Source organism: Borostomias antarcticus, assembly GCF_949987555.1.
Source record: "Borostomias antarcticus genome assembly, chromosome: 23".
In the NCBI taxonomy this organism is placed as follows: domain Eukaryota; kingdom Metazoa; phylum Chordata; class Actinopteri; order Stomiiformes; family Stomiidae; genus Borostomias; species Borostomias antarcticus.
In genome coordinates, this window is record NC_140256.1 from 8,719,231 (window position 1) to 8,743,910 (window position 24,680).

General features: G+C 50.1%; 1 protein-coding gene across 1 annotated transcript; it reads left to right on the plus strand.

The window, feature by feature from the left end:
* The first annotated feature begins 72 nt into the window (after positions 1–72).
* gcn1 (GCN1 activator of EIF2AK4) lies at positions 73–24,668 on the plus strand. Its single transcript, XM_084457236.1, has 58 exons — positions 73–97; positions 796–898; positions 989–1,052; positions 1,281–1,412; positions 1,750–1,858; positions 2,001–2,099; positions 2,260–2,394; positions 2,531–2,599; positions 2,726–2,834; positions 2,915–2,989; positions 3,108–3,236; positions 3,358–3,408; positions 3,523–3,621; positions 3,708–3,881; positions 4,007–4,159; positions 4,257–4,349; positions 4,463–4,538; positions 4,669–4,828; positions 4,969–5,158; positions 5,309–5,433; positions 5,606–5,784; positions 5,872–5,965; positions 6,401–6,514; positions 6,607–6,805; positions 6,953–7,102; positions 7,230–7,411; positions 7,497–7,577; positions 7,657–7,800; positions 8,038–8,162; positions 8,309–8,498; positions 8,609–8,679; positions 8,808–8,973; positions 9,083–9,277; positions 9,444–9,690; positions 9,806–9,927; positions 10,071–10,185; positions 10,294–10,473; positions 10,602–10,822; positions 10,951–11,019; positions 11,121–11,259; positions 12,008–12,204; positions 12,309–12,451; positions 12,560–12,677; positions 12,791–13,006; positions 13,109–13,273; positions 13,709–13,870; positions 14,006–14,098; positions 14,392–14,535; positions 15,989–16,258; positions 16,368–16,481; positions 16,574–16,804; positions 16,890–17,083; positions 17,738–17,852; positions 18,143–18,239; positions 18,368–18,516; positions 19,782–19,892; positions 20,132–20,353; positions 24,017–24,668. The coding sequence occupies exons 1-58, from the start codon at positions 80–82 to the stop codon at positions 24,140–24,142; spliced, it is 8,013 nt and encodes a 2,670-aa protein (XP_084313362.1). The 5' UTR covers positions 73–79; the 3' UTR covers positions 24,143–24,668.
* The last annotated feature ends 12 nt before the right edge of the window (positions 24,669–24,680 follow it).

The following is a 24,680-nucleotide window of genomic DNA, read 5'->3' on the forward strand; positions in this document are numbered from 1 at the left end:
CGTGGTGATCTGCAGCGGCAGTGTCATGACCCGGATGTGAAATCAACAAGTTCTTCCTAGCTGGATGGAGACCGGCAAGATGGCAGCGGACACGCAGGTTTGTGTCGCTGATGTTTAAAATGGTGTTCATTATTCTTTCAGATTTTCGCAATCAAGCACTGTCGACAGTAGTGTAATGACATGAGGGCAGAAATAAAAACTATGACTAGTTCTGTATTTTTTACTTTAGAAATGCGGGAATTAGACTTTCTCACAAGTAGTCAACCACCACTGGCTAGCCAGTTAGCTTAGTAGCTAGCCTAGCTAGCAAGCTCAGAGCTACGTAGCCATCATCGACGAGAGTAGATAACGTTGGCAAGCGACTATGTAGCTAGCTGGGTAGCATAACGATATCTTAGAATTCAGATGACATGGCTAAAGCTCGCCAGCTATCTACCTAGCAAACCAACTAAGTTCAAGTCCGTTTAAAATGTTTCATGTCAATTTAATAATCAACACATCCAGTTGGCTAGCTACTTGGCTAACTATTGGCACAACTCGACTTGTAGTTTTAGTTAGCCAGTTAAAGGGTGGGCCAGTCTGACGTTTTAGTTGGGAATCACCGATTGTGGTTTCACACAATCGCGAGGACGCATCTTTGTAATAATTTTAAATCATAATGGAGATAAAGGGTTGACGTTGATTTTCTGAATTTCCAGTGGCTATAATGTGCTTCTTGATGCATGATAAATTACTCCACAAACTTAAGGCATATGGTCAGGCAGGGGTTGTAATTTGGATTAATGTGTTGGCCAGGTTTCAGACACACTCAAGAAATTTGCTGTGAAAGTGACCACATCCAGTGTAAGGGAACGCAAAGAGGTACTTGGAGAGTTGGAACAATGCATACATGGCAAAGGTGAGCAGAGTTACTTTATTCTAGTTGGTTTCATTATCTATTCAGAACACTACAGTATGACTGTGCCTTATTCCAAATCTCTCTTCTCAGAATTACCAGAACCTGCAATCAAAGGATTATGCAAGCTCTTCTGTCTCACACCACACAGATACAGGTAGGTGTCATCTGTGACTGGTTCTGTCTGCATGCGATATTGTAACAGTTGTCCAATTTAGGATCTTCTGACTTAAATAGGGAATCCATATTAACAATTTATCTCTGATGAGGCGAATTCACCATCACCTGTACTTCTCCTTTGCATTCATCAGAAGTGCTTGCTTGCTGCTTAGGATCATAATGACACTTTTGGGTAGTGAATACTTACATTATAAGTACTCTACAGGGACGCTGCATCTCGTCGGGCCCTGCTCTCTGTCATTGGCATTCTGGCCGAGTCTCAGCCTGACATCGTAGTAACCAGTCTCCTCCAGTGCCTCCTCAACAGCGGAGTCATCAACAAGAATGGAGTGCCCAGGTAGGCTTTTGGGAAGTATACATTACTCCTGAATATTGTAAGTGGCTGAAATTAAGTTAATGAATTGTATTTGTAATGACTTGTCCTTGCCTATTAGCCCTGAAGAAGGTCCTGTGTTGACCGAAACATGTTGTCTTTAAAAAAAAAAAAAAAATCTGAGCAGCCATGATTCAATAAAGGCTTTTTAATATATCCTTTTCCCTTGTTTTTCACTTTTTGGAGTGCCTGGATTTATCCTCGTCTGTTTAATGAATTGTACACTTGGGCTCTTAAAGAATAATAGACTTATTTAGCTTCTTCTCTCTGTCCAACTAATGCTGTGTCTGTACATTGTCAGTAAGTGCACAGGCTCTGCGGCCTTCACTGGGCTGACCTGGACCTGCCTGCTGGTGCGCTCTGTGTTCTCAGCTCCAGAGAGAAGAGAGGGACCCGTTTGGAACAAAATGGTGTGTGAGGGGGATTCTGACAGTGTTTGAGATGCTCTCTAGTTTCCAACTTGGTTCTCCCCACTATTGTTGATAGATGTGTTTTGTCTGACAAATGAATAATGGTTGTGTGTTTGTTGTTTTGATTCTGTGTTCCTGCTAGGTGGAGGTTCAGAGTCTTCTGTTGGCTGAGGTGGTGGGCGGGGCCCAAGCCACAGCTCTGGAGTCGACCCTGAAGAATATGAGCCACCTCTGGAAGGAGGTGAGAATGGGGCCACTGGTTTAGACAGACAGGCAAGGGAGGGGGTTGATGGAGTGTGTGTGGACATTGATGAAATGCCTTTTATACATGCGACATGCTACATATACGTGATATTTCCATGATTCTTTTATGTTCACACATTTTCTGCTCTTCGCACCAGAATCCTGGACTTGCTGACCACTATATCAGCACCCTGTTAAGTCTAGATCAGAACCCCAGCTCACTGGTTCTACTTGGGGTGTGTCTGGACCACTGCACGGCCCAGAAGGACATGGCTACAGTAGAGAAACACAAGGTCTATCTGACAGTAGTTAGCCTTATTATTATTATTATTATTATTATTATTATTATTATCATTATCATTATTATTAATAATAATAAAGTGTGGTGTTATTAGATGATCTATAACCGCATTTATTTTCTGTTTTCAGAGTGCCCTGCTAGACATGTATATGAAATCAGTCCTTATGAGCAAGAGCAGGCCACACCAACACATACTGGTGAGTGGACCTGGACTTTTAGAAGCAGCTGATATATACATTTGAAGAAGAGGAAGAAGGTTATGTGTGCATGCATGTTGGGTGTTTCTTAACCTTATTCTTGATGTGTTACTGTATCCCCTGCAGGATAAGTGTGGTTCATTGTTGCGCCATGTGTCCCACTCTGAGTTCAAAGAGCTGCTGCTGCCCGCTCTGCAGAAGGCCATGCTCCGCAGCCCAGAGAACGCCATACAGAGTGAGTGGTACAGGGAACTGATAACATTTACCGACATGTTGAAGCTGTATGCTGAAAATGTCCTTTCCTGTCTCCCACAGCCATTTCCTGCCTATTGTCCTCAGTGACTCTTGACCTTAGTCAATATGCCATGGATATCGGGAAAGGCATTGCAAGTAAGTCAAACCATTACAGATGTCCAAACTCTAGCTATTTTTAAGCGGTGCAGCCGCCTAAATACCCTGTGTTTGTGTGTGTGTGTAATCAGGGTAATCAGTAATCCTTGTGTTACAGGCCAGCTAAAGGCCAACAACCCCGAGCTGATGGAGCAGGCAGTCCAGGCCATGCAGAACCTCGCCCAGCAGTGCAGTGACCCTAGCGCTGTGGAGGACGTAGTCAAACACCTCTTCAACATCCTGGGAGGTCAGGATGGCCTCATCTTTGTCTGGACTGCTCCAGACAACCGTCTCCATTGTAGGAACATATTGTCATGCGAATTAGACTTCTCTCTGTACCACTACAATTATGAACTCTGTTACTGCAGGATCAGAGGGGAAGCTCACGGTGATTGCCCAGAAGATGAGTGTCCTGTCAGGTAAAGTGATCCCAGGCACCGTACCCTCAAATCTATTGGGCTATACGCAGTGCTCCAGGCAGATGGAGGTCACCTTGTCTTGCTCGTCTGAGTAGTGTTCACGGTTGTGTTCAGGTATTGGCAGCTGCAGCCACCATGCAGTGTCCGGAACCTCCAGCCAGACTCTCAGCTCCTCAGTCACCGTGCTTTTCATCCCCTACCTGCAACAAGAAGGTCAGTACTCTCTCTTCCTCCCTCCCGTTCCCCTCCATCTGTTCTCTCCGAGAGACCGTGACATGTCGTGTTTTTCTCTGTGCCAGTCCACGAGGGCACCCTGGTGCACGCGGTGTCTGTGCTGTCCCAGTGGAGCGGGCGTCTCACCGTGGAGATTCCCACGCCTCTGCTGGACTGGCTGAAGAAGGCCTTCACCCTCAAGATCTCCACCTCTGCTGTCCGCCACGCGTACCTGCAGGCCATGCTGGGGGCTTTTAAAGGTCAGTCAGCCACGGGCACTGGGTGTCTGTCACAGACAGTTTGTGTCTCTCTTCGGGGTTGGCAGCCTGCGTTAAATCAAGCCATAAAGGAACTCTCGAGTCACCGTGTCTCTCTCTTCTTCCAGGCGACACTCTGGGACAGGCGTCTGATCTCGTGCCCCTCCTCCTCCAGACAGTGGAGAAGGCTGCGGCCCAGAACTCCCAGTATGCTTTGCTCTCAGAGGGTGTGGTGGCGGCTGTCCTCCTGAGTCGACTGGACCTGCTTGAGACACAGTCGGGTGAGGCACTCATGCATTATGGAGACTTAAGGGCTATGGTCAGGAGTTATTTATGGACAGGGATTGTGTTGACCCTCTGTGTTTTTCTTTGATGCAGAGGCCAAGTTGTCAGGGTTCTGGAACCTGATCCTAGATGAGAAGAAACCGCTATTCACCACAGAGAAGTACCTCTCTCAGGCCAGTGAGGAAGGTGAGGCAGCAGTTGACACTAAAAAAAGAATTAGCTAGAAGATTGACGCTGCAGACCGACCAGACATGTCGAGACATTTATCGAGCTAAAGATCTGTTTTGTCGCTTCCGTAGCCCTGTGCACAGTGCTGCAGCTGTGCGAGAGGCTCTTCCTGGACCACTCCCACAGGCTCGGCAACAGCAAATCCCAGTGAGTGTGTGTCCTCTCTCAACTTCTTGAATATAGTATTTCAGTCGGTATGTCTCAGGGGTCTCAGCCTGCCCCCCCCTCCCCCTCCTAACTACACTGACAGTTTGCCCATCACCTGTCGTCCTGTCAGGATGTACCACCGGGCCATGGTGGCCGTGCTCTTGTCCCGGAGCTGGCGCGTTAGGAAGCGGGCGCAGCAGACCGTGAGGAAGCTGCTGTCCTCTTTCGGCGGCTCCAGCCTGGCCCATGGCCTTCTGGGAGAACTCCGCGTGGTCATCAACAAACACAAAGTAGGAATGGCTGATGAAGACCATCACATATGAAATACACATTTTTGTAGCACTAGTCGGAAAAAAGTCATTGACTAAGGTTTGGCGGGTTTCTTTGCTTTCTGCATGTACATTATGCTCTTTGTTGACTGTGTCGTCAGGTGTTACCAGCGGAGATGCTTCAGACAGAGGCGGGGGAGTTGACTGACCTGGGCCGTACCTACAGTCCCCCTCGTGTCCTGCTGGAGGCGCTGTGTGTGTTGTGCTCCGTGGCAGGCCAATGGAACGACCCTGCCGAGGCCGAAAAAATGGCCATGGAGATCCTCATCGTCTCACACCATCCCTCCATAGGTACATCAGCTGACGCACACACAGCCGACTCCGGGTGTTCGCTGAATGTCAGCCATCCTTCGCCTGTGATGTTTCATTGTGTTGCTGACTGAATGTTATCTTATGTCTCCATCCTCTCTCACTCTTCCTCGGTCCTCTCCTTGTGAGCAGTGGCAGCTCGAACCGGCCTATGGCCACACCTGCTATCCACCATGAACATCAAGGCTACCGAGTTCATCGACCAGAACCTGGAGAGCATCGTGCCACGCCTACTGGAGGCCAACGCCGACAATCAGGTTACATATCGGCACCAATGAAATATCACTATCGCACACACACGCAGTCCTGTTTCACATTTTTACTGCATATCAAAAGCTTAGCGTTCATTTCTTCCCGCAGACAATCTTAATGTCCATTCTCTTCCTGCCGTCGGGTTGTATGACAGCTGCTGGTCCTTTGCTCTTTCAGGCTGTGAGGAACGCAGTGGGTGCCTTAGCTGTCCTCTCCCCTACCAAGCTGTTACCACGGGTGTTGGGTCACGTGATGGAGTGGCTGTCCAGTCCCGCGCTGCGCCAGGTGACCAGGGAGGAGTACGCCATCATGCACACCCCCGAGGGAGAGCTCTACGACAAGAGCATCATCCAGAGGTAGGACCCCCCCCCCCCTCCTGACACACACTCCTTTATCACCACCGCGCCTGGCCATGTTTAACACTTCTCTTTCTCCTGGTGCAGTGCTCAGCAGGAGAGCTCCAAGAAAGGCAACCTGAAGAGGGAAAACAAGGCCTACTCCTTCAAAGAGCAGATCATCGAGCTGGAGCTGCAGGAGGTACACGCATACCAGTATATCCACTACCCAAACCTTATTACTGAATCATTAGTGTTTGGTTAGAAGTAAGTAAGTAAGTCAAAGTTTATTTGTATAGCACCCCTCTCAGCACGAATGCACAGAGTGCTTCACATAAGGTGCAGGTAACAAAAAGTGCATAGTAAAATAAATAACATACATCACAGTAAAACAAAAAAGTGGTCCCTATTAATACAATAAAACAAAGACATAGCAGGACCTACAGATATGACATCAGCAGGGCTCAAACGCCTGCCTGAACGGAGGTTTTCAGGTGCCCCTTGAAAATATTTATTGTTCCAAAGTTAGTCACAAAGTTACAAAGTCTTGGGGCAACCACCCAAAACGCCCGGTCTATTATGTCAAGGGCTATTATGTCAAGCAGGGTTAATTGTTGTGTGTTTTTATACGTTTCAGGAGATCAAAAAGAAGAAAGGGATCAAAGATGAGGTGCAGCTCACCAGCAAGCAAAAGGAGGTCATGCAAAACCAGTTGGAGAAAGAGGCCGGCATACGCAAGAGACTTCAAGGGGTACGGCCACGCCCATTTATACCGTCACCTGATTTTCACGGCACAACTCTTGTTCCTCTCCAGTTGACTGTTCTCTGTCTGTTGTCCCCCAGTTGGATATGGAGCTGCAGTGTGCTGTGGGTCTCCTGGAGGCGACGCTGATCCAGAGGCCGGCCCAGATCTCCTGGCAGCTCCCCGATGTCCTGCAGGTCCTGTTGCCCCTCCTGCAGTCTCCCCTGGCCGCCCCACGAGTGCAACAGGTCTTCCTGGACATTGGGGTGTGCCTCATGCCCGGGGAGCTGCGCTACCTAGGTACACGGGCCGACGGCAGCCATTGCTGTTCCTAACCCATCTATTTGTCTTGGACTCGTAAAAGGTAGCGATCATATAAAAAAGGCCCCTCTGAAATGACACGGTTCCAACCTGTGTCCTCTGTTCTTGTCTCCTTGTGGCGGGCAGCCGTGCTGGTGGGCCAGGTGACCCTGCGCCTGGTCAAACCAGAGTGTGACCTGGACGAGGCCTGGGGACAGGAGGACCTGGACACAGCCACCCAGCGCACTGTCCTGCTGCTGCACAATCACACTGTCCCTCACAGGGAGGGCAAGACTGGTGAGGAGCATACACACACACACACACACACACACACACACTGATTCACTCAAAGGCATAATGAAGACCGCTCACTCCCAGCTAAGGGTATTGCCGCTGGCCTAACACTGTCCTGCTGTTGTTTCAGACATAGCGCCCCTGTCCGCCCCAGCCTTCTCCTTCTGCTTCCCTCTGCTCAACATCGTGCTCAGGGAGTCCCCGGGCAACGCCGAGGAGTCGGAGAGCATGCTGGTCCGTGCCTTGCAGGTCATCAACGAGCACGCTCCGCTCCGCGCCGAGACCAACACTATGGAGGTGCTCATCGACGAGGTAAGGATGAGCCTGCGTCTACGGGGGGGGGTGTGGGTGTCTGTTACTGGACGAGGTGAGAACTCATCCCTGTGTCGTCTCTCAGAACGGCCCGGAGCTGCTGCCACGCGTCAACATGCTGCTGCTGCTCACACGGATCATCTCTACCGCAGCCCCCAGACTACAGGTACACACACACACACACGCGCACACACACACGCACACCCTGAGGTAGTGCATGTCATGACCGCGTGTTTGTGTTCCAGGTGCTGGCGTCCCAGTGCCTGACGGCGCTGTGTCGCAGCGCGGGCGGGGGGAAGGGATGCGCTCTGGCCGAGCAGGCTGAGATAGACGTCCTGCTGGAGGCGCTGCTCTCGCCCTGCTTCTCCGTACGAGACGCCGCTCTCAGGGTAAGCGCGGGTCGGGCGGGTGTTTGCAAGGGTGGCAGTTTGAGCGAGCAGTGGGCCGCGTGTGTGTGGGCCGCGCGTGTGTGGGCCGCGCGTGTGTGGGCCGCGCGTGTGTGGGCCGCGCGTGTGTGGGCCGCGCGTGTGTGGGCCGCGCGTGTGTGGGCCGCGCGTGTGTGCGCCGCGCGCGTGTGTGTGGGCCGTGTGTGTGCGCGCGCTAACGTCCCATCTCTTGCTGCTCAGGGCCTGTTGGAGATGGAGATGGCCCTGCCCACAGACAGCTCTGACGCCAGTGGTCTGAGGGTGCTGCGCAGGCTCTGGGTGGCCAAGTTCGACGTGGAGGAGGAGGGCAGAGCCCTGGCGGACAAGTAAGCAGTTCATATCATTGCCCGGTACACTGGTACCTCTTCATACTGGGACTGTTGTATGTACATGTCTTACATCCTCTCCGGAGTAAGACTGCAGCCCCATGCTGTGGCTCTGAGCCCGTCTCTCCCATCTCCCCCCCCCCCAGGCTGTGGGATGCCCTGTGCCTGGAGCTGGTCCCTGAGATCTGCTTGCTGCTCATCGGGGACGTCACCCACCACGAGGAGGCTGTGCGTTCTGCCGGGGCCGAGGCTCTGTCCGGCGCCGTGTCCGAGTACCGCGGCCAGTCCCCCGCGGTCCTGGGCCAGCTCACCGAGCTTTACCATCAGAAACTCTATGTGAGTCTCAGGACCGGACGTCTGGAACTGGGCTTCTGGGAGTTGAGGGGTGGGTTGGCTGGTGTTGTAGAGTGAGGCACTGTTAACATGGATCTGGTTGTTGTGTACAGAGGCCCCCGCCTGTCCTGGATGCCCTAGGAAGAGTCATCTCCGAAGCACCGCCTGACCAATGGGAGGCCAGGTAAGGGAACCTCTTCACAAATGTGTTTTAATGAGCCTGGGACGCTTGCCATTGGATAAACCATTGGATGAAATGCTTAAGGGTCGCTCTCCCTCTCTTTCTCTATCTCTCCCTCTCTCTCTCTGCAGGTGTGGCATCGCCCTGGCTCTGAACAAGCTGTCCCAGTACCTGGATGAGTCCCAGGTCACCCCTCTCTTCCTGTTCTTCGTCCCCGATGCTCTGAATGACCGTCACCCAGAGGTGCGGCGCTGTATGCTGGACGCTGCTCTGTCCGGCCTCAACACGCACGGGAAGGTAGGACAGACACGCCCCTCGCTCGTCCCCTCCGTCAAGTCGGCAGGCTAATACTGATGAGTCCTGTTGTTGACGGGCCTCTGCTCTGTCATGCTGTGGTCTCCACCAGGACAGTGTGAGCTCCCTGCTCCCTGTGTTTGAGGAGTTTCTGAAGAACGCCCCCCAGGACGCCACCTACGACTCGGTACGCCAGAGCGTGGTCATCCTCATGGGCTCCCTGGCCAAACATCTGGATAAGAGTGACCCCAAGGTCAAACCCATCGTGGCCAAGCTCATCACGGCGCTGTCCACGCCATCACAACAGGTAAAAGTCTTTGTTCTCAGTTCTTCCATGAAACCTGCTATCATCGCTAATCAGCTGGACTGAATGAATGAATGAATGAATCTAGATTTTTTTATCTTCATCTTTCCTTTATCTGTGAGGCATCAAGCTACACGCGTTGACATTTGCCCCGGCCTGTCTTCCCCAGGTCCAGGAGTCTGTGGCCGGCTGCCTGCCCCCGCTGGTCCCCGCCATCAAGGAGGACGCGGCGGGCATCGTACGGAACCTGCTGCAGCTGCTGCTGGAGAGCGACAAGTACGCCGAGAGGAAGGGAGCCGCCTACGGGCTGGCCGGCCTGGTCAAAGGCCTGGGCATCCTGGCCCTCAAACAGCAGGACATCATGTCCACGTTGACCGACGCCATCCAGGACAAGAAGAACTTCCGACGGAGAGAGGGTGAGGGAAGCCTGGCCAGACTGGTTCTGTGGTGTTGTGTATTCAGCGCCGTCTTTGTTTATGGTATTTCGGCAGTGTTTCTTCTCTCTCAATCTCTCTCTCCCTCTCTTCTCAGGCGCCCTGTTTGCCTTTGAGATGCTGTGCAACATGTTGGGGAAGCTGTTTGAGCCCTACGTGGTCCACGTGCTGCCTCACCTCCTGCTCTGCTTCGGGGACGGGAACCCGTATGTCAGAGAGGTGACCGGACATTGCGTACCTTCCTACCACCTTTCTCTCGCTCTTTCTTATCCCTGTCTTATCCCTCTGTCCGCCCCATCCTTCTCTCTCGACTCACCCCCATTCTCTGGTGTGTAACCCCCTACCGTTGTGGCTTGCCTCAGGCGGCAGACGACTGTGCCAAGGCGGTGATGAGGAACCTGAGTGCCCACGGGGTGAAGCTGGTGCTGCCCTCCCTCCTGGTGGCCTTGGAGGAAGAGTCCTGGAGGACCAAAGCAGGTTAGGGTCCGCCCCCTCAATTCACCTCTTTCAGCTTCATTTGACCAGCTTATCCTTTATCAACAGCTGTCGTCCTCATCCATCTGCCGTTTCTCTCTCCTCCGCCAGGCTCTGTGGAGCTGCTGGGTGCCATGGCCTTCTGTGCCCCCAAGCAGCTGTCGTCCTGTCTGCCCAGCATCGTACCCAAGCTGACGGAGGTGCTGACCGACTCCCATGTCAAGGTCCAGAAGGCTGGCCAGCAGGCCCTGCGGCAGATTGGCTCCGTCATCCGCAACCCTGAGATCCTGGGTAAGTCCATCTTTTGTAAAACATTTGGTCAGAGTATCGTGCAACGGTCAACCTTTTTTCACCCAAGTGCGTTAATAGTCGCTGAGTTGTGTTCATGATATTAAATGGGTTTGTTTTGCTCTCTTAAGCCATAACCCCCATTCTGCTGGACGCGCTGACCGATCCGTCCCGTAAGACTCAGAACTGCCTGCAGACGCTGCTGGACACCAAGTTTGTCCACTTCATCGACGCCCCTTCTCTGGCCCTCATCATGCCCATCGTTCAGAGGGCCTTCCAGGATCGCTCCACCGACACACGCAAGATGGCCGCCCAGATTATTGGCAACATGTACTCTCTGACTGACCAGAAGGTACGCAGAAGCTCTCATACTATGCATTATTATTTTCTGTACTTGGCATGGTTTTGTTCACATGCTCTATGACGTTTCAGTGCATTCGTTTCTCATGGTGACCCTGTGTTTGTGTCCTTGTGTTACAGGACCTGTCTCCATACCTGCCCAGTGTCATTCCTGGTCTAAAGGCCTCTCTACTGGACCCTGTGCCTGAGGTGTGTATCCTCCCTAACTCTGCTCCACAGCAACATTACAACAACATTACAACAACAACATTACTCTAACTCCCCTTCCCCCCACTCCCCTTCTGTCTCAGGTGCGTACCGTGTCAGCCAAGGCTCTGGGAGCCATGGTGAAGGGCATGGGCGAGACGTGCTTCGATGACCTGCTGCCCTGGCTCATGGAGACCCTGGCCTCTGAGCAGAGCTCCGTGGACCGCTCTGGAGCTGCCCAAGGTAAGGCGTCTCTCCCGGACAGACATGTCTCTCCATCAAACAACCCCCACCCTTCACCTCCTGGTGAACTTGATCCCATGGCAGGTCCATCTCCACTAGGGGTGGGGGAATCAGTAGTGATCTCACGATTTTATTTCGATTCTTGTGGTCACGATTTGATTTTTCAAATCGATTGAGATCGTCGATTTTTCGATTATGATAGAATTTGCGATTATACAGTATATCTACCATTTGACTGCAGTAACCCATTAAATACAGTAACCCATTAAATACAGGGGTCCCCTGTAACACAGAAATACATCCCAAGCACAAAATGATTGTGAAAACAGGATAAAATCCAAAAGTAAGTCTAAATTATTTTTTTCATCAACATTTTTTAAATAAAAATAAACACGTTTTTTTTGGATTTGTGAATCAATCAATAATCGTCAAAAATAGAATTGCGATTCTCACATGAATCAATTTTCTTCACCATCCCTAATCTCCACTGACTCCTGTGATCCTATGGGTGCGTTCATAAATGCGGGGACACCCGGAGTGCTCTCTGGTCGTCGGAAATTCAGAGCGCTCCGAGTGTCCCCACTCAGACCATGCACTGGGTGCCCTGACTGAAAAGACGGTTTGTCCGAGTGATCTGACCGTTAACTGAAATCAACTGATTTCAGAACGCTCTGACGTTGAAACCAGAAGCGCAGTTACAATCTACTATGACATGACTAATACCTACCCCTCACCTCCTGCTCCCCAGGTCTGGCTGAGGTGATGGCTGGTCTGGGGGTGGAGAAGCTGGACAAGCTGATGCCGGATGTAGTGCAGACGGCCAGCAAGGTGGACATTGCTTCTCACGTCCGTGACGGTTACATCATGATGTTTATCTACCTGCCCCTCACCTTTGGAGACAGGTTCACCCCCTACGTTGGTCCCATCATCCCCTGCATCCTCAAGGTATGAACCTCCCCTCCCTCAATCGCTATTCCTCGAATCTACCCTCTCCCTCTGGTCGTCAATAACTCTCACCCACCCACCTCCCTCCCTCCCCTGTGCACCAGGCTCTGGCTGATGAGAACGAGTACGTGAGGGACACGGCGCTGCGCGCTGGCCAGCGCATCATCAGCATGTACGCTGAGACGGCCATCGCTCTGCTGCTGCCAGAGCTGGAGCAGGGCCTGTTTGATGACCTCTGGAGGATCAGGTCAGGCCAGACACACACACACTCACACACACACACGGACACAGGTGAACGCTGGTCTGGTCTATGAGAGTCATGTCACTAAGCCTCCATGTCCTCCTCGATCCACAGGTTCAGCTCAGTGCAGCTACTTGGTGACCTGCTCTTCCACATCTCTGGAGTGACAGGCAAGATGACGACAGAGACCGCCTCTGAGGACGACAACTTTGGCACGGCACAGTCCAATAAGGTATTCTGCTGTTGTATGAACGCTGCAGGTAGTTATTACGCAATCGTAACATAAGACCCAGAAAGTACCGACCTGACTGGATGTGGTGTTGATGCCTTGTTCTCGTCCCCCAGGCCATCATCGGGGCGCTGGGGCCGGAGCGGCGGAACCGCGTGCTCTCTGGCCTCTACATGGGTCGCTCAGACACCCAGCTGGTGGTGCGGCAGGCCTCCCTCCACGTGTGGAAGATCGTGGTGTCCAACACTCCCCGCACCCTCCGGGAGATCCTCCCCACCCTCTTCACCCTGCTGCTGGGCTTCCTGGCCTCCACCTGCCCCGACAAGAGAACGGTAGCGGACGCCGACGCACACTGTGATGTTCATACTGCGTAGCGCTGCGCTAGTCTACAGACACAGAGCCTCTGTGACTTGACTGTGCGTCTGTGGTTTCAGATCGCTGCCCGGACTCTGGGAGACCTGGTGAGGAAGCTGGGAGAGAAGATCCTGCCAGAGATCATACCCATCCTGGAGGAGAGCCTGCGCTCTGAGAAGAGTGACGAGAGGCAAGGCGTCTGCATCGGCCTCAGCGAGATCATGAAGTCAACCAGCAAGGATGCGGTCAGTCGCTCAACACTAGCTTAAAGGGGTAGTTCAGAATGTTGGGCATAGAGCCTAATTTACGACTTACCCATAATGTTGATGATTGGTGGGGAACGTTCCGGTGTTAGTAGCATACTAATGCTAGCGCAATCAAACCGAAATGGCTAGCATTCAAAGAAAACTCACTTATAAACACTCCAAGTAAAGATCACCAGAAAAACTAAACTCCTCAATCCGCTAACGCCGGAACGAGAGACGGCATGGAATCAGCTGAAAATGTTCTCTATCAATCAACATTATGGGTAAGTCGTAAATGAGGCTTTATGTCCAAAATTCTGAACTACCCCTTTAATAAGTGCATTATATCAGTCATTACTGTACTTGGAGCCTGTGTAGTGTGAGGCGACCATGAAAGTAAATAGCCTGTGTGTGTGCGCGTGCGTGTGTGTATAGGTGCTGGTGTTCTCCGAATCCCTGGTCCCCACGGTGAGAAAGGCTCTGTGTGACCCCCTGGAGGAGGTTCGAGAGGCTGCAGCCAAAACCTTCGAGCAGCTCCACGCCACCATTGGCCACCAGGCTCTAGACGACATCCTGCCCGCCCTGCTCAAGCAGCTGGTGAGGGAGATGCACACAAACGCACTTCCTGTCTGCTTGACCCTCTAGCCATACATGGAGCACTGCAACACATTCCAGGTTCCTCATTGACATGGATCGTGGAGAGTGGAGTGTAATGATTGGTGGCTCTTGCAGGATGACGAGGAGACTGCTGATTTTGCGCTGGATGGTCTGAAGCAGGTGATGGCCGTAAAGAGTCGCTCTGTGCTGCCCTACCTGGTGCCAAAGGTGAGCTCTCACAACAGCACACCCTCTTTTACCGGCTCTGTTGAGTTCTGTGTGACTGTTAATGCTGACTGTTGAGGTCTGTGTGACTGTTAATCAAATGAAATCAAGCTTTATTTGTATTGCGCATTTCATACACAGGCAACACAATGTGCTTCAATGCGCGTTAATGCTTACTGGTGAGGTCTGTGTGACTGTTAATGTTGACTGTTGAGGTCTGTGTGACTGTGTTAATGCTGACTGTTGAGGTCTTGTGTGACTGTGTTAATTCTGAGGGCTGTTCTGTCCCTCCCCAGCTGACTGCCCCTCCGGTGAACACGCGTGTCCTGGCCTTCCTGTCGGCGGTGGCTGGAGACGCTCTCACGCGCCACCTGGGGGTCATCCTGCCTGCCCTGCTCTCCTCCCTCAAGGATAAGCTGGGCACTGAGGATGGACAGCAGGTAACAGCAGCAAGCAGTAATTCACAGCCCATATGGAACTACCTCTGCCTAGTAGTAGGAGTAGGAGGAGTAGGAGGAGTAGTAGTAGGAAATTCCACTGTTGCAGCATCAGACAACAAAATCAGATACACATTTACAGTGCAAAATATACAGAAATCCAAATATACAAGAGTGCTAATAAAAATGTGTATATAACATTGGGTATGTATCCTAGAATTCCTATTTTTATTTTTATTTAACCAGGCAGGCGTTTAAGAAAGTTCTTATTTACAAAGGCGGCCTGGCAAAAAGCCTAAATTATGCTAAATGTCTAGGGTGTACAAGAGTTTGTACATGTCCTGTCCAAGGAGCCTTAGCACCCTCTGGTGCTCAGGTCCATAGTGTCCAGCCAGTCAGGGGATGCATGTCTTTTGTAGTCTTATAGCAGCTGGTACGAAGGACTTCCTGAAGCGCTCTGTCGAGCGCCGTGGCAGGATCAGTCTACTACTGGAGGTGCTCCTCTGCCTGACCAGTAGGGCTGTAGGATTGTATCGATACAACGATGCATCGCGGTACGTAGTCTCGCGATACTGTATCGATCTTTCAGCCCGGAGTATCGATACAGCCGGGCGCTGTAAAATAAAATAAAAAAAATAAAATATATATATATATATATATTTTTTTTTTTAAATTTTTAAATCCAGTTTAAAAAGCATATTCTACAATATTAAATTAAAAAAGCATACATATAAATAATTTTGAAAAACCATAAATACTACAATGTTGACAGTTTAAAAAGCATGGATATCAAATGTAAAATATTTATTAGCTAGCTCTCTGTCCAGTCATTGAGTTTGAGTTATCTATATAGTGCATTTGAGCCATTCAGTTTTCAGTCTTGAACACTTAAAATCTTTCAGTAAATGATGTGTGTATCGCAATACGTATCGTATCGTATTGTATCGTGACCTCTGTATCGTGATATGTATCGAATCGTGACCTGTGTATCGTGATGCGTATCGTATCGCGAAATCCAAGATGATATACAGCCCTACTGACCAGAGCGTCATGTCGAGGGGGGGAAGACTTTGCCCGTGGTGGGCAGCAATTTGGTCAGCATTCGTCTCTCCGCCACCACTCTCACTGAGTCCAGGCTGACCCCCAGGACCGAGCCCACGCCCACCCTCCTGATCAATTTGTCCAGCCTGTTGACATCCGCTACCTTGCTGCTGCTGCCCCAGCACACAGCCGCATAGAAGATGGCTTTCGCTACAGTAGACTAGTAGAACATGTTCGACATGCATCAAAGGACCTGGGCCTCCTCAGCAAGTAAAGTTGGCTCTGTCCCCTCATGAGTCATGTTGGTTCCCTGTTCAACTATGAATTAGCCCTGTATTAAAGGCTTGTTATTTGGAATGAGGAGTTGCCTTGGATTTTATTACAAACTCTTACTTGGCTCTGTCCGTCTTTCTAGGAGCTGTGCAGCTGCCAGACGGTGATTCTGTCTGTGGAGGACGAGGTGGGCCAGCGCATCATCATAGAGGACCTGTTAGAGGCCACGCGGGGCGCCGACCCTGGCCTCAGACAGGCTGCCGTCACCATACTGAACGGTTACTTTGCCCGCACCCGCCTGGACTACAGCGCCCACACGCGCATCCTGCTCTCAGGCTTCATCCGCCTGTTCAACGACTCCAACCCCGAGGTCCTGGTCCAGAGCTGGGACACCATCAATTCCATCACCAAGGTACACACTGTCCCATCGGGAGACTAGGTAGTAGTCACTGATTATACTGCATATATCAATGTGAGGTCTGTGACGTAGCACTGAAATCACTGTTTGTTTGTTTGTGTAGAAATTGGATGCTGGCAGCCAGTTGGCTCTGATTGATGACCTGCACAGAGACATCCGATCAGCCGCTGCAGAGGTCAGGGGTCAGCACCTGCCTGGGTTCTGTCTGCCGAAGAAGGTGAGGCTCCCGACCTGACGCCCTCGTCCAACCTGCACAGTAACAAATTACACACAGATGTTGACGCCCCCTCCCTTCCTCCTCCTCTTCAGGGCGTGACCTGCATCCTGCCTGTGCTGAGGGAGGGCGTTCTGACAGGAAGCCCTGAGCAGAAAGAGGAGGCAGCCAAAGCCTTGGGCGCGGTTATCAAACTCACCTCCCCTGAGGCTCTGCGGCCGTCTGTGGTCAACATCACCGGACCGCTCATCCGTATCCTGGGAGACCGGTTCACCTGGACCGTGAAGACCGCTCTGCTCGAGACACTCACCCTGCTGCTGGCCAAGGTCAGAGTCCGCCCAGGACTACCGTCTCTCTGCTGGAAGGTCCCGCTCGTATGTCTCACCCACCATCTGTCCCTGACTCCTCCAGGTGGGCATAGCCCTGAAGCCCTTCCTGCCGCAGCTCCAGACCACCTTCCTGAAGGCCCTGCAGGACTCTAGCCGGGGGGTGAGGCTGAGGGCCGCCGAGGCCCTGGGCCAGCTGGTGTCCATCCACAGCAAGGTGGACCCCCTCTTCACCGAGCAGCTCACTGCTATCCGGACCGCTGAGGACTCAGGGGTCAGGTACACACACACACACACACACAACACTGAGGCTCAGGTCCATTGATGTGAGTATCAGGCTGCTGCGGATATTCTACCAGTCGGTGGTAGCCAGCACACTGTCCTTTGCCATAGCTTGCTGGGGAGGCAGCACCAGGTCTAGCAAGCTGAACAAGCTGGTGAGGAAGGCCAGCTCTGTTGTGGGGCAACAACTAGACAGTCTGGAGGCTGTGGTGGAGAGGAGGATGAGGGACGAGCTGAAGTCCATCCTGGACAACCCCTCCCATCCCCTCTATAACGAGCTGTGGCAGATGGGGAGCACCTTCAGCCACAGGCTCATTACACCCAGGTGCAATACAGAGCGGTTCAGGCGCTCCTTTGTGCCAGCGGCCATCAACCTCTATAACAGTGCCTGAGTGTGTGTGTTTACTGTGTATCCCACCACCACCCCCCCCACCATGGGGTTTTAAAGTTCATCTTATCTCATTGTATCTTATCCATAGACAGCAGAAGTGGCATCACTTTAGATTTTCATTTCAGAAATAGATTTATCAGTTCTGGGAAAGGGAAATTATAATTGAGCTCTTGTGCGCTACAGACCAGTTTTGCTGTGTTTCCCTGACCCATGTCTGTTCTCTGCGGTCTGCCCTCTCCCTCTATCTCTGTCTCTCTCAGGGAGACCATGCTGCAAGCCTTAAGGTTCGTCATCCAGGGCGCAGGGTCAAAGGTTGACCCTGCCATTCGCAAGAACATCACCACCACATTGCTAGGCATGCTGGGACATGATGAGGTATGTACTGTGTAGGAGCAGGTAGCCTTCGGCATGTGCAGGCCCAATGGGGTATTTTTCATAGATCCTCTGATTTTTTTTGTCAGTAATGGGTAAAGGTGTACAAATATCATGCTAACGTTTTGCAACATAAGTTAAGCTAGTTGTTTGACAGTTTGATAGACGGGATTGCAGAGTTTTGTACTTGACATCCGGCTGTCTGGATAGGATGTGGTTTTGTTCAAAGGTATTCTTGGCCTCCTTTTCAGCCAGTTGTGTGTGTGTGTGTGTGTGTGTGTGTGTGTGTGTAGGATGCTACACGCATGTCATCTGCAGGTTGTGTTGGTGAGCTGTGTGCCTTCCTGTCTGAGGAGGAGCTGAGAAGTGTGTTGCTTCAGCACATCCTGTGTAAGCATTCATAGACACTCTTAATGCTGTACACAAAGTTATACTCCCATGTACATTACACAACCCTCTACACAACACATTAACACATTACAAGCTTAAAATTTTTATTTTTTCACCCTCTCCCCTAGCTGACATTTCGGGGGTGGACTGGATGGTACGTCATGGCCGTAGTCTGGCGTTGGCTATAGCAGTCAAGTCAGCCCCGGAGCAGCTCTGTGCGGAGGAGTACAGTTCCACTGTGACAGAGGCCATACTTGCCAGCGCCACTGCAGACAGGGTAGGGAAACAACAACGCTGACCTGACCTATACTCAAGTGTTCGGACAATGGCCCTCATTTATCAATGGAGTTCAGATCCGAGCACAGATCTTAGTGCAGAAATGGTGGTACGACAGCGTTCACGTGTGATCAAACATTCGTATGCCGCCAATCCCATCGTACGAATTGGGTGTTGATAAATGTGGCGGAAGAAAACAATCATCATTTAAATATCATGCACCTACATATTCTGGCCTCGCCCTTGTAGTTTACGGAATGGAGATATGATATATGAAACTAGACGTTTCTCCGACTCTCTCCAACTCTTCACGGATCCCGGAATACCATCTTGCATTTTACAATTTTATTTTAAGGGGTAGTTTACACATGTACATTAACACAATCAGACAGCGTGCGAAGTGGGCAGCTTCCTTGTTTAATTGTGTAGCCTATCCTAAAACCATTGCACATTGCTGTCAATTTGAGGATTTATAACAATAATAATAATAATAATAATAATAACAACAAAATCTCAAATTAGAGCTAACACCTGTGTGAATGTAAAATATCCTATTTCAACCAGTAGGCCTATAGAAACTGGTGGGTTAATAGCCGACCTCGCTCGCCCACCCCTCTCACCACGGCTAAACGATAGGACGTGCATAGGTCTTCTACAGAGCTTGGCATTACCGATATGATGACTGTCAAAGCTTTTATTTAAATAAGTGACTGAAGCCTAACCATTGCTTTTCATTTGTTCATTTTGTTTGTTAGTAATTATTTCACCAGTACATTGATTGACTGGTGTAACATTTATTTCGCATAGTCTAAGTAGGCTCAAAATTAAAGTGAAATTACTCTTATGGTAAAAATCTGTTAACCCCGTTAATTGCACATAATTGGAAAATGCCCATTTATCTTAGGGATATATGACATAGAAGAGGCCTTTACAAAATATATTTTGTCATAGGATAGGCTACATATTTTGAAGTGATGAATAGGCCTACTGTATATGGCTGCGCTTGGATGCCAGTCAGAATCAGTCTCATTACAATTCTCAAACTTGCTCACACGAGCTGAGACTTGATGTGAGATTTGGTCGCAGTCTCTGCTCACGTCCAAATTGATCAATGCCAAACTTGGCGTGGAAATGACCGTATGCCCAGTTTTCTCTATTACAATCACTTTGGAAATGAGTGCCAGTGAGAAGTTGGGCTTCCCGGATGCTTGGCTGTCCCTGCCTCTCCTCTCCCCTCCTCTGATGTGAGCCTGTTCTTTCCTCCAGATCCCCATCGCCACCAGTGGGATCCGAGCCATGGGCTACCTCATGAGGCACCAGCTCAGGACAGAGGGGCCCGGCGGTGTGTCACAGCGCATCGTCCCACAGTTTGTCAAGGTGAGGCAGGGTGGTGCTCAGGTTCTGCTGCTGTCTGTACAGGACCTCTTACTTCTAGAATACAGCACAACAGGTAGAAATTGGTGATGTTCTCTCTACCTATATTTGATTGACGTTCATGGCTGGAAACAGTTCTTTGGTCCATGGACTTGGGGCTATGTGGTTTCTGTCAAGACTGCAAATAAGTGTTCCGCTGGGTTCTGTCGGTAACCTCCCCTCCTCTCTGCATGTCCCCCCAGTGTCTTCAGAACCAGTCCAGTGACATCAGACTGGTGGCCGAGCGCGTCTTGTGGTGGGTTTTCAAGGACCCGGCCACTCCCTCCCTGGAGCCCAGTCTGATCAAGCCTCTGGTTAAAAGTTTGTTGGATAACACCAAGGACAAGAACACCAGCGTCAGAGCCCAGAGTGAACACACCATCATCAGTCTGCTCCGACTGCGCCAGGGGGAAGACACCATGCAGGTCAGACACTCAAACAGAGAGACACACACAGTTCAGCACTTTTGAGATAAGATATACTTTAAGATATATTTGAATAACCCCTGTGGGGGAAATTTAGGGTTTCACCTGTGGAAAAGGTACAATAGTAGTGGTAAAGGTACAGTTGAATAGATAGATAATATACATAATCAATAAAAATGTAATTACAAGGAAAAATTATAAGAGAAATTACAGGAAGAGGCGAAAAAAAAAAATATAGTATGCGTAGATATTGGATACAGACATACATAGTCTGTATAGACAAATGTATAATACTAATTTGAGTATAATACTCAAACATATATAGATTCATATATATATATATATATATATATATATATATATATATATACACATACATTAATACATACATACATACTCAAATATACATACATACATACATAGTCTGTGTAGACATGTATAAAAATACTCATCTGAGTATAATAATACTCAAACATATATAGATTCATATATACATACATACGTTCATAAATATACATACATACTCAAATATACATACATACAGGAAGTGGCCGACTGGAAAACTGGCTTAGAATTTCTTGCACAGTGCTAGACTGGTTTGAATCCTACTTGAAGGACAGGGACTACTTTGTATCTATAGGCAATTACAAATCTGAGCGGACAAAAATGACCTGTGGAGTTCTCCAAGGCTCTATTCTGGGGCCTCTTCTGTTCAACATTTACATGCTTCTACTACCTCAAATGATGGAAAACAACAAAATATGTAGTGTTTTGTTGTTGGACTTCTGTGCTAGCCACGGTTTGTCCATAACAAACACCATGTTCGAACACAAGGATGCCCACAAGTACACCTGGCATCAAAACACCTTAGGCCGAAGGTCAATGATCGATTTTGTTATTGTATCATCTGATCTGAGGCCATGTGTTTTGGACACTCGGGCGAAGAGAGGGGCAGAGCTGTCCATTGATCACCATCTGGTGGTGAGATGGTTTCGATGGCGGGAGAAGCTTCTGGACAGACCTGGGAAACCCAAGCGTGTAGTGAGGGTGAACTGCGAACGTCTGGAGGAAGAGCCTGTCTGGAGAGATTTCAACTGCCACCTCTGGCGGAGCTTCTCAGGCATCTCTGTGGAGGTTGGGGACATCGAACATGAGTGGTCGGTGTTCAAAGCCTCCATTGCTGAAGCTGCGGCTGGGAGCTGCGGCCTGAGGGCCATAGGTACCTCAAGGGGCGGTAACCCTAGGACACCATGGTGGACAGCAGTGGTCAGGGAAGCCGTCCGACTGAAGAAGGAGGCCTTCCGAGATATGTTAGCCCGGGGGACTCCAGAAGCAATTGCAGGGTATCGACTGGCCCGTAGGGCTGCGGCTTCGGCCGTGACCAAGGCAAAGCAGCGGGTGTGGGAGGAGTTCGGAGAAACCATGGAGAAGGACTTCTGGTCGGCATCAAGGTGTTTCTGGAAGACCATCCGGCACCTGAGGAAGGGAAAGCAGGGGACCATCCAAGCTGTGTATAGCAAGGATGGGACACTGCTGACCTCAACTGAGGAGGTTGTTGAGCGTTGGAAGGAGCACTTTGAGGAACTCCTGAACCTGACTAACCCACCCTCTACGATCGAGGCAGAGCCGGAAGATGATGGGGGGGTCATCTTCAATTTCCCTGGAGGAGATCACTGAGGTAGTCAAACAACTCCACGGTGGCAAAGCCCCAGGGACTGAGAAATGCTAAATCCGTCCAGAAATGCTGAAGGCACTGGGTGTTGAGGGGCTGTCTTGGCTGACACGCCTCTTTAACATTGCGTGGAAGTCCCGGTCAGTGCCAAAGGAGTGGCAGACTGGGGTGGTGGTCCCAATATTCAAAAAAGGGGACCAGAGGGTGTGTGCCAATTACAGAGGCAGGAGGAAAGTGTACTCTTAAGGTGCTGGAAAGGAGGGTCCGGCCGATAGTTGAACCCCAGATTGAAGAGGAACAATGCGGATTTTGCCCTGGCCTCTCGCAAGGATCTTGGAGGGGGCTTGGGAGTTTGCCCAACCTGTCTTCATGTGTTTTGTGGATTTGGAGAAGGCTTGTGACCAGGTCCCCCGGTAGGTCTTGTGGGGGGTTATGCGGGGGTATGGGGTGAGGGGGTCCCTACTTAGGGGCATCCAATCCCTGTACACCCAGTGTGAGAGTTGTCTGTGTCCTCTGCAGTAAGTCGATTTCCTTTCTGGTGGGGGTTGGCCTCCACCAGGGCTACGCTTTGTCACCAATCCTGTTTGTGATTTTCATGGACAGGATATCGAGGCGTAGCCGTGGGGAGGTGTGTTTGCAGTTTGGTGAGCTGTGTTTGCAGTTTGGGGAGCTGGGGATCGCGTCACTGCTTTTTGCCAATGATGTGATCCTGATTGCATCATTGGCCTGCGACCTCCAGCACTCTCTGGATAGGTTCGCAGCTGAGTGTGAAGCGGCTGGGATGAGAATCAGCACCTCTAAATCTGAGGCCATGGTTCTCAGCAGGAAACCGGTGGCCTGTCCACTCCGAGTAGGAAATGAGTCCTTACCCCAAGTGAAGGAGTTTATGGCCTGATTCATAGTCGACGTAAACAATGCAAGCTACGTTATGAACGCAAGCTCCAACATGACTCGAGAGCTTGCGTTCTGTTTTGTTTTGTGGAAACACAAGGAATTGCACTATTGCTTGCGTCGTGACAAATATCCGCATGACACACGCAAGGACGCAACGAGATCTTGTGTGGCCTTGCGAAGCTTGCGCTTATGTAGTTTGCGTCGACTATGAATCCGGCATAAGTATCTGGGGGTCTTGTTCACGAGTGAGGGAACGCTGCTGCTCGAGTCCTCACCAAGACTAAGAATCACAATTTTCAAGTTGACAGTATGGCCTTAATTCAGTGGATCACATCACTCCGGTTCTGAGGTCTTTACACTGGCTTCCTGTCTGTCAAAGAATTTTAAAATACTGGTGTTGGTTTATAAAGCACTGAATAGTTTAGGGCCAAAATATATTTCTGATCTGCTGCTACGTTGTGAACCATCCAGACCTTTCAGGTCATCTGGCACAGGCCTGCTTTCTGCAGTGTTCAGTGTTTATGCTCCACATATCTGGAACAAACTTCCAGAAAACTGCAGGTCTGCTGCAACTCTTTTAACTTTTAAATCAAGACTGAAGACTTTTCTTTTTGCTGCTGCTTTTGATTAAATCAAATAATTATTAATTCATACACTGCACTGTAACTTTTATTCCTGTATTTTATTTTTCCGGCAATTTGTTTTAAATGTCCTTTTTTGCATTTTGTTTTCTCTGACCTTTTATGTGTTTCACATTTTTTAGGCACCCTGGGGCTGATGCTGTTTGGGCCAGACTTGCTGATTTTAAGCTTTCTAAGCTCTCTCTTTACCTGGCTCTTTGTGATGCATGGACTGGTGGGGAGTAGGGGTTGGGCCGGGGGTGTTGGGCTACCCTTTGAGCTTGCAGGGGTTTGTGTGTGTGTGGGGGGGGCAAAGCAATTGAAGAACTGGTTCAGCTCATTGGCACGTTCTTGACCTCCCCCCACAACATTATTGTTAAATGGTAGTACAATGAACAACATGCTGTACAATCATGTACACGTCTCATTCCTGTACAGTTCTCACGTGTAAGTAATTGTATTGTTTCTGCTTTTCAGAGCATTGCTGCCATCCTGGACTCTGCTAGTAATGAGCTGCTGTCGGAATGCTACCGCCGATCCCTCAAGAAGATAGCCAGCCTTCCCGACTCCAACGAAGAAATTGACGACACGCTCCTTACGTGATGGGACAGGACTGATCCTGCTTAATCGATCCGTTCTGTTGCTCATACACCCAGAAAAGACCGCCACAGCGCCAAGAGAAACTCCGCTGTTCTCATAAAAGTACATCCACAGCTTTGGAAAGAACACCCACACGCTCGCACACATCCCCACACCATGTTTGCAATGCATGGACCAAGGAAGAGTTGGACAGAGAAGGGACTTTACTTAATATTCCTTAAACATTTAGATTTTCTTTTCCCCCTTGTATCAGTGGCACCATGAGCCCCAGTTTCTAACCCCCCCCCCCCCCCCCCCCATGTGCAAGTTATTCTTACTATGGTTATCCTAAGTTTGCTTGCTTTAATTAGAATTGCTTTTGCCAGTTCTATTGACATTCATGTTTTCAAACTATTATTTTAATGAATTAATCACTGACACCAGTGTAACCATCTGCCATGTTCCTCCTCCAGGTTACTTTGCTTTGTGTGAGAACTGTGTGGGGTTTGCAACCTTGGTATTCTTCTCAATATGGTTGTACAAAGACAATACAAACATTAAA

Coding starts and splice junctions, on each gene's coding strand:
- gcn1 (XM_084457236.1), top strand. Junction 2,395..2,530: donor CTACAGTAGAGAAACACAAG/GTCTATCTGACA, acceptor TTCTGTTTTCAG/AGTGCCCTGCTAGACATGTA. Junction 5,785..5,871: donor GACAAGAGCATCATCCAGAG/GTAGGACCCCCC, acceptor CTCCTGGTGCAG/TGCTCAGCAGGAGAGCTCCA.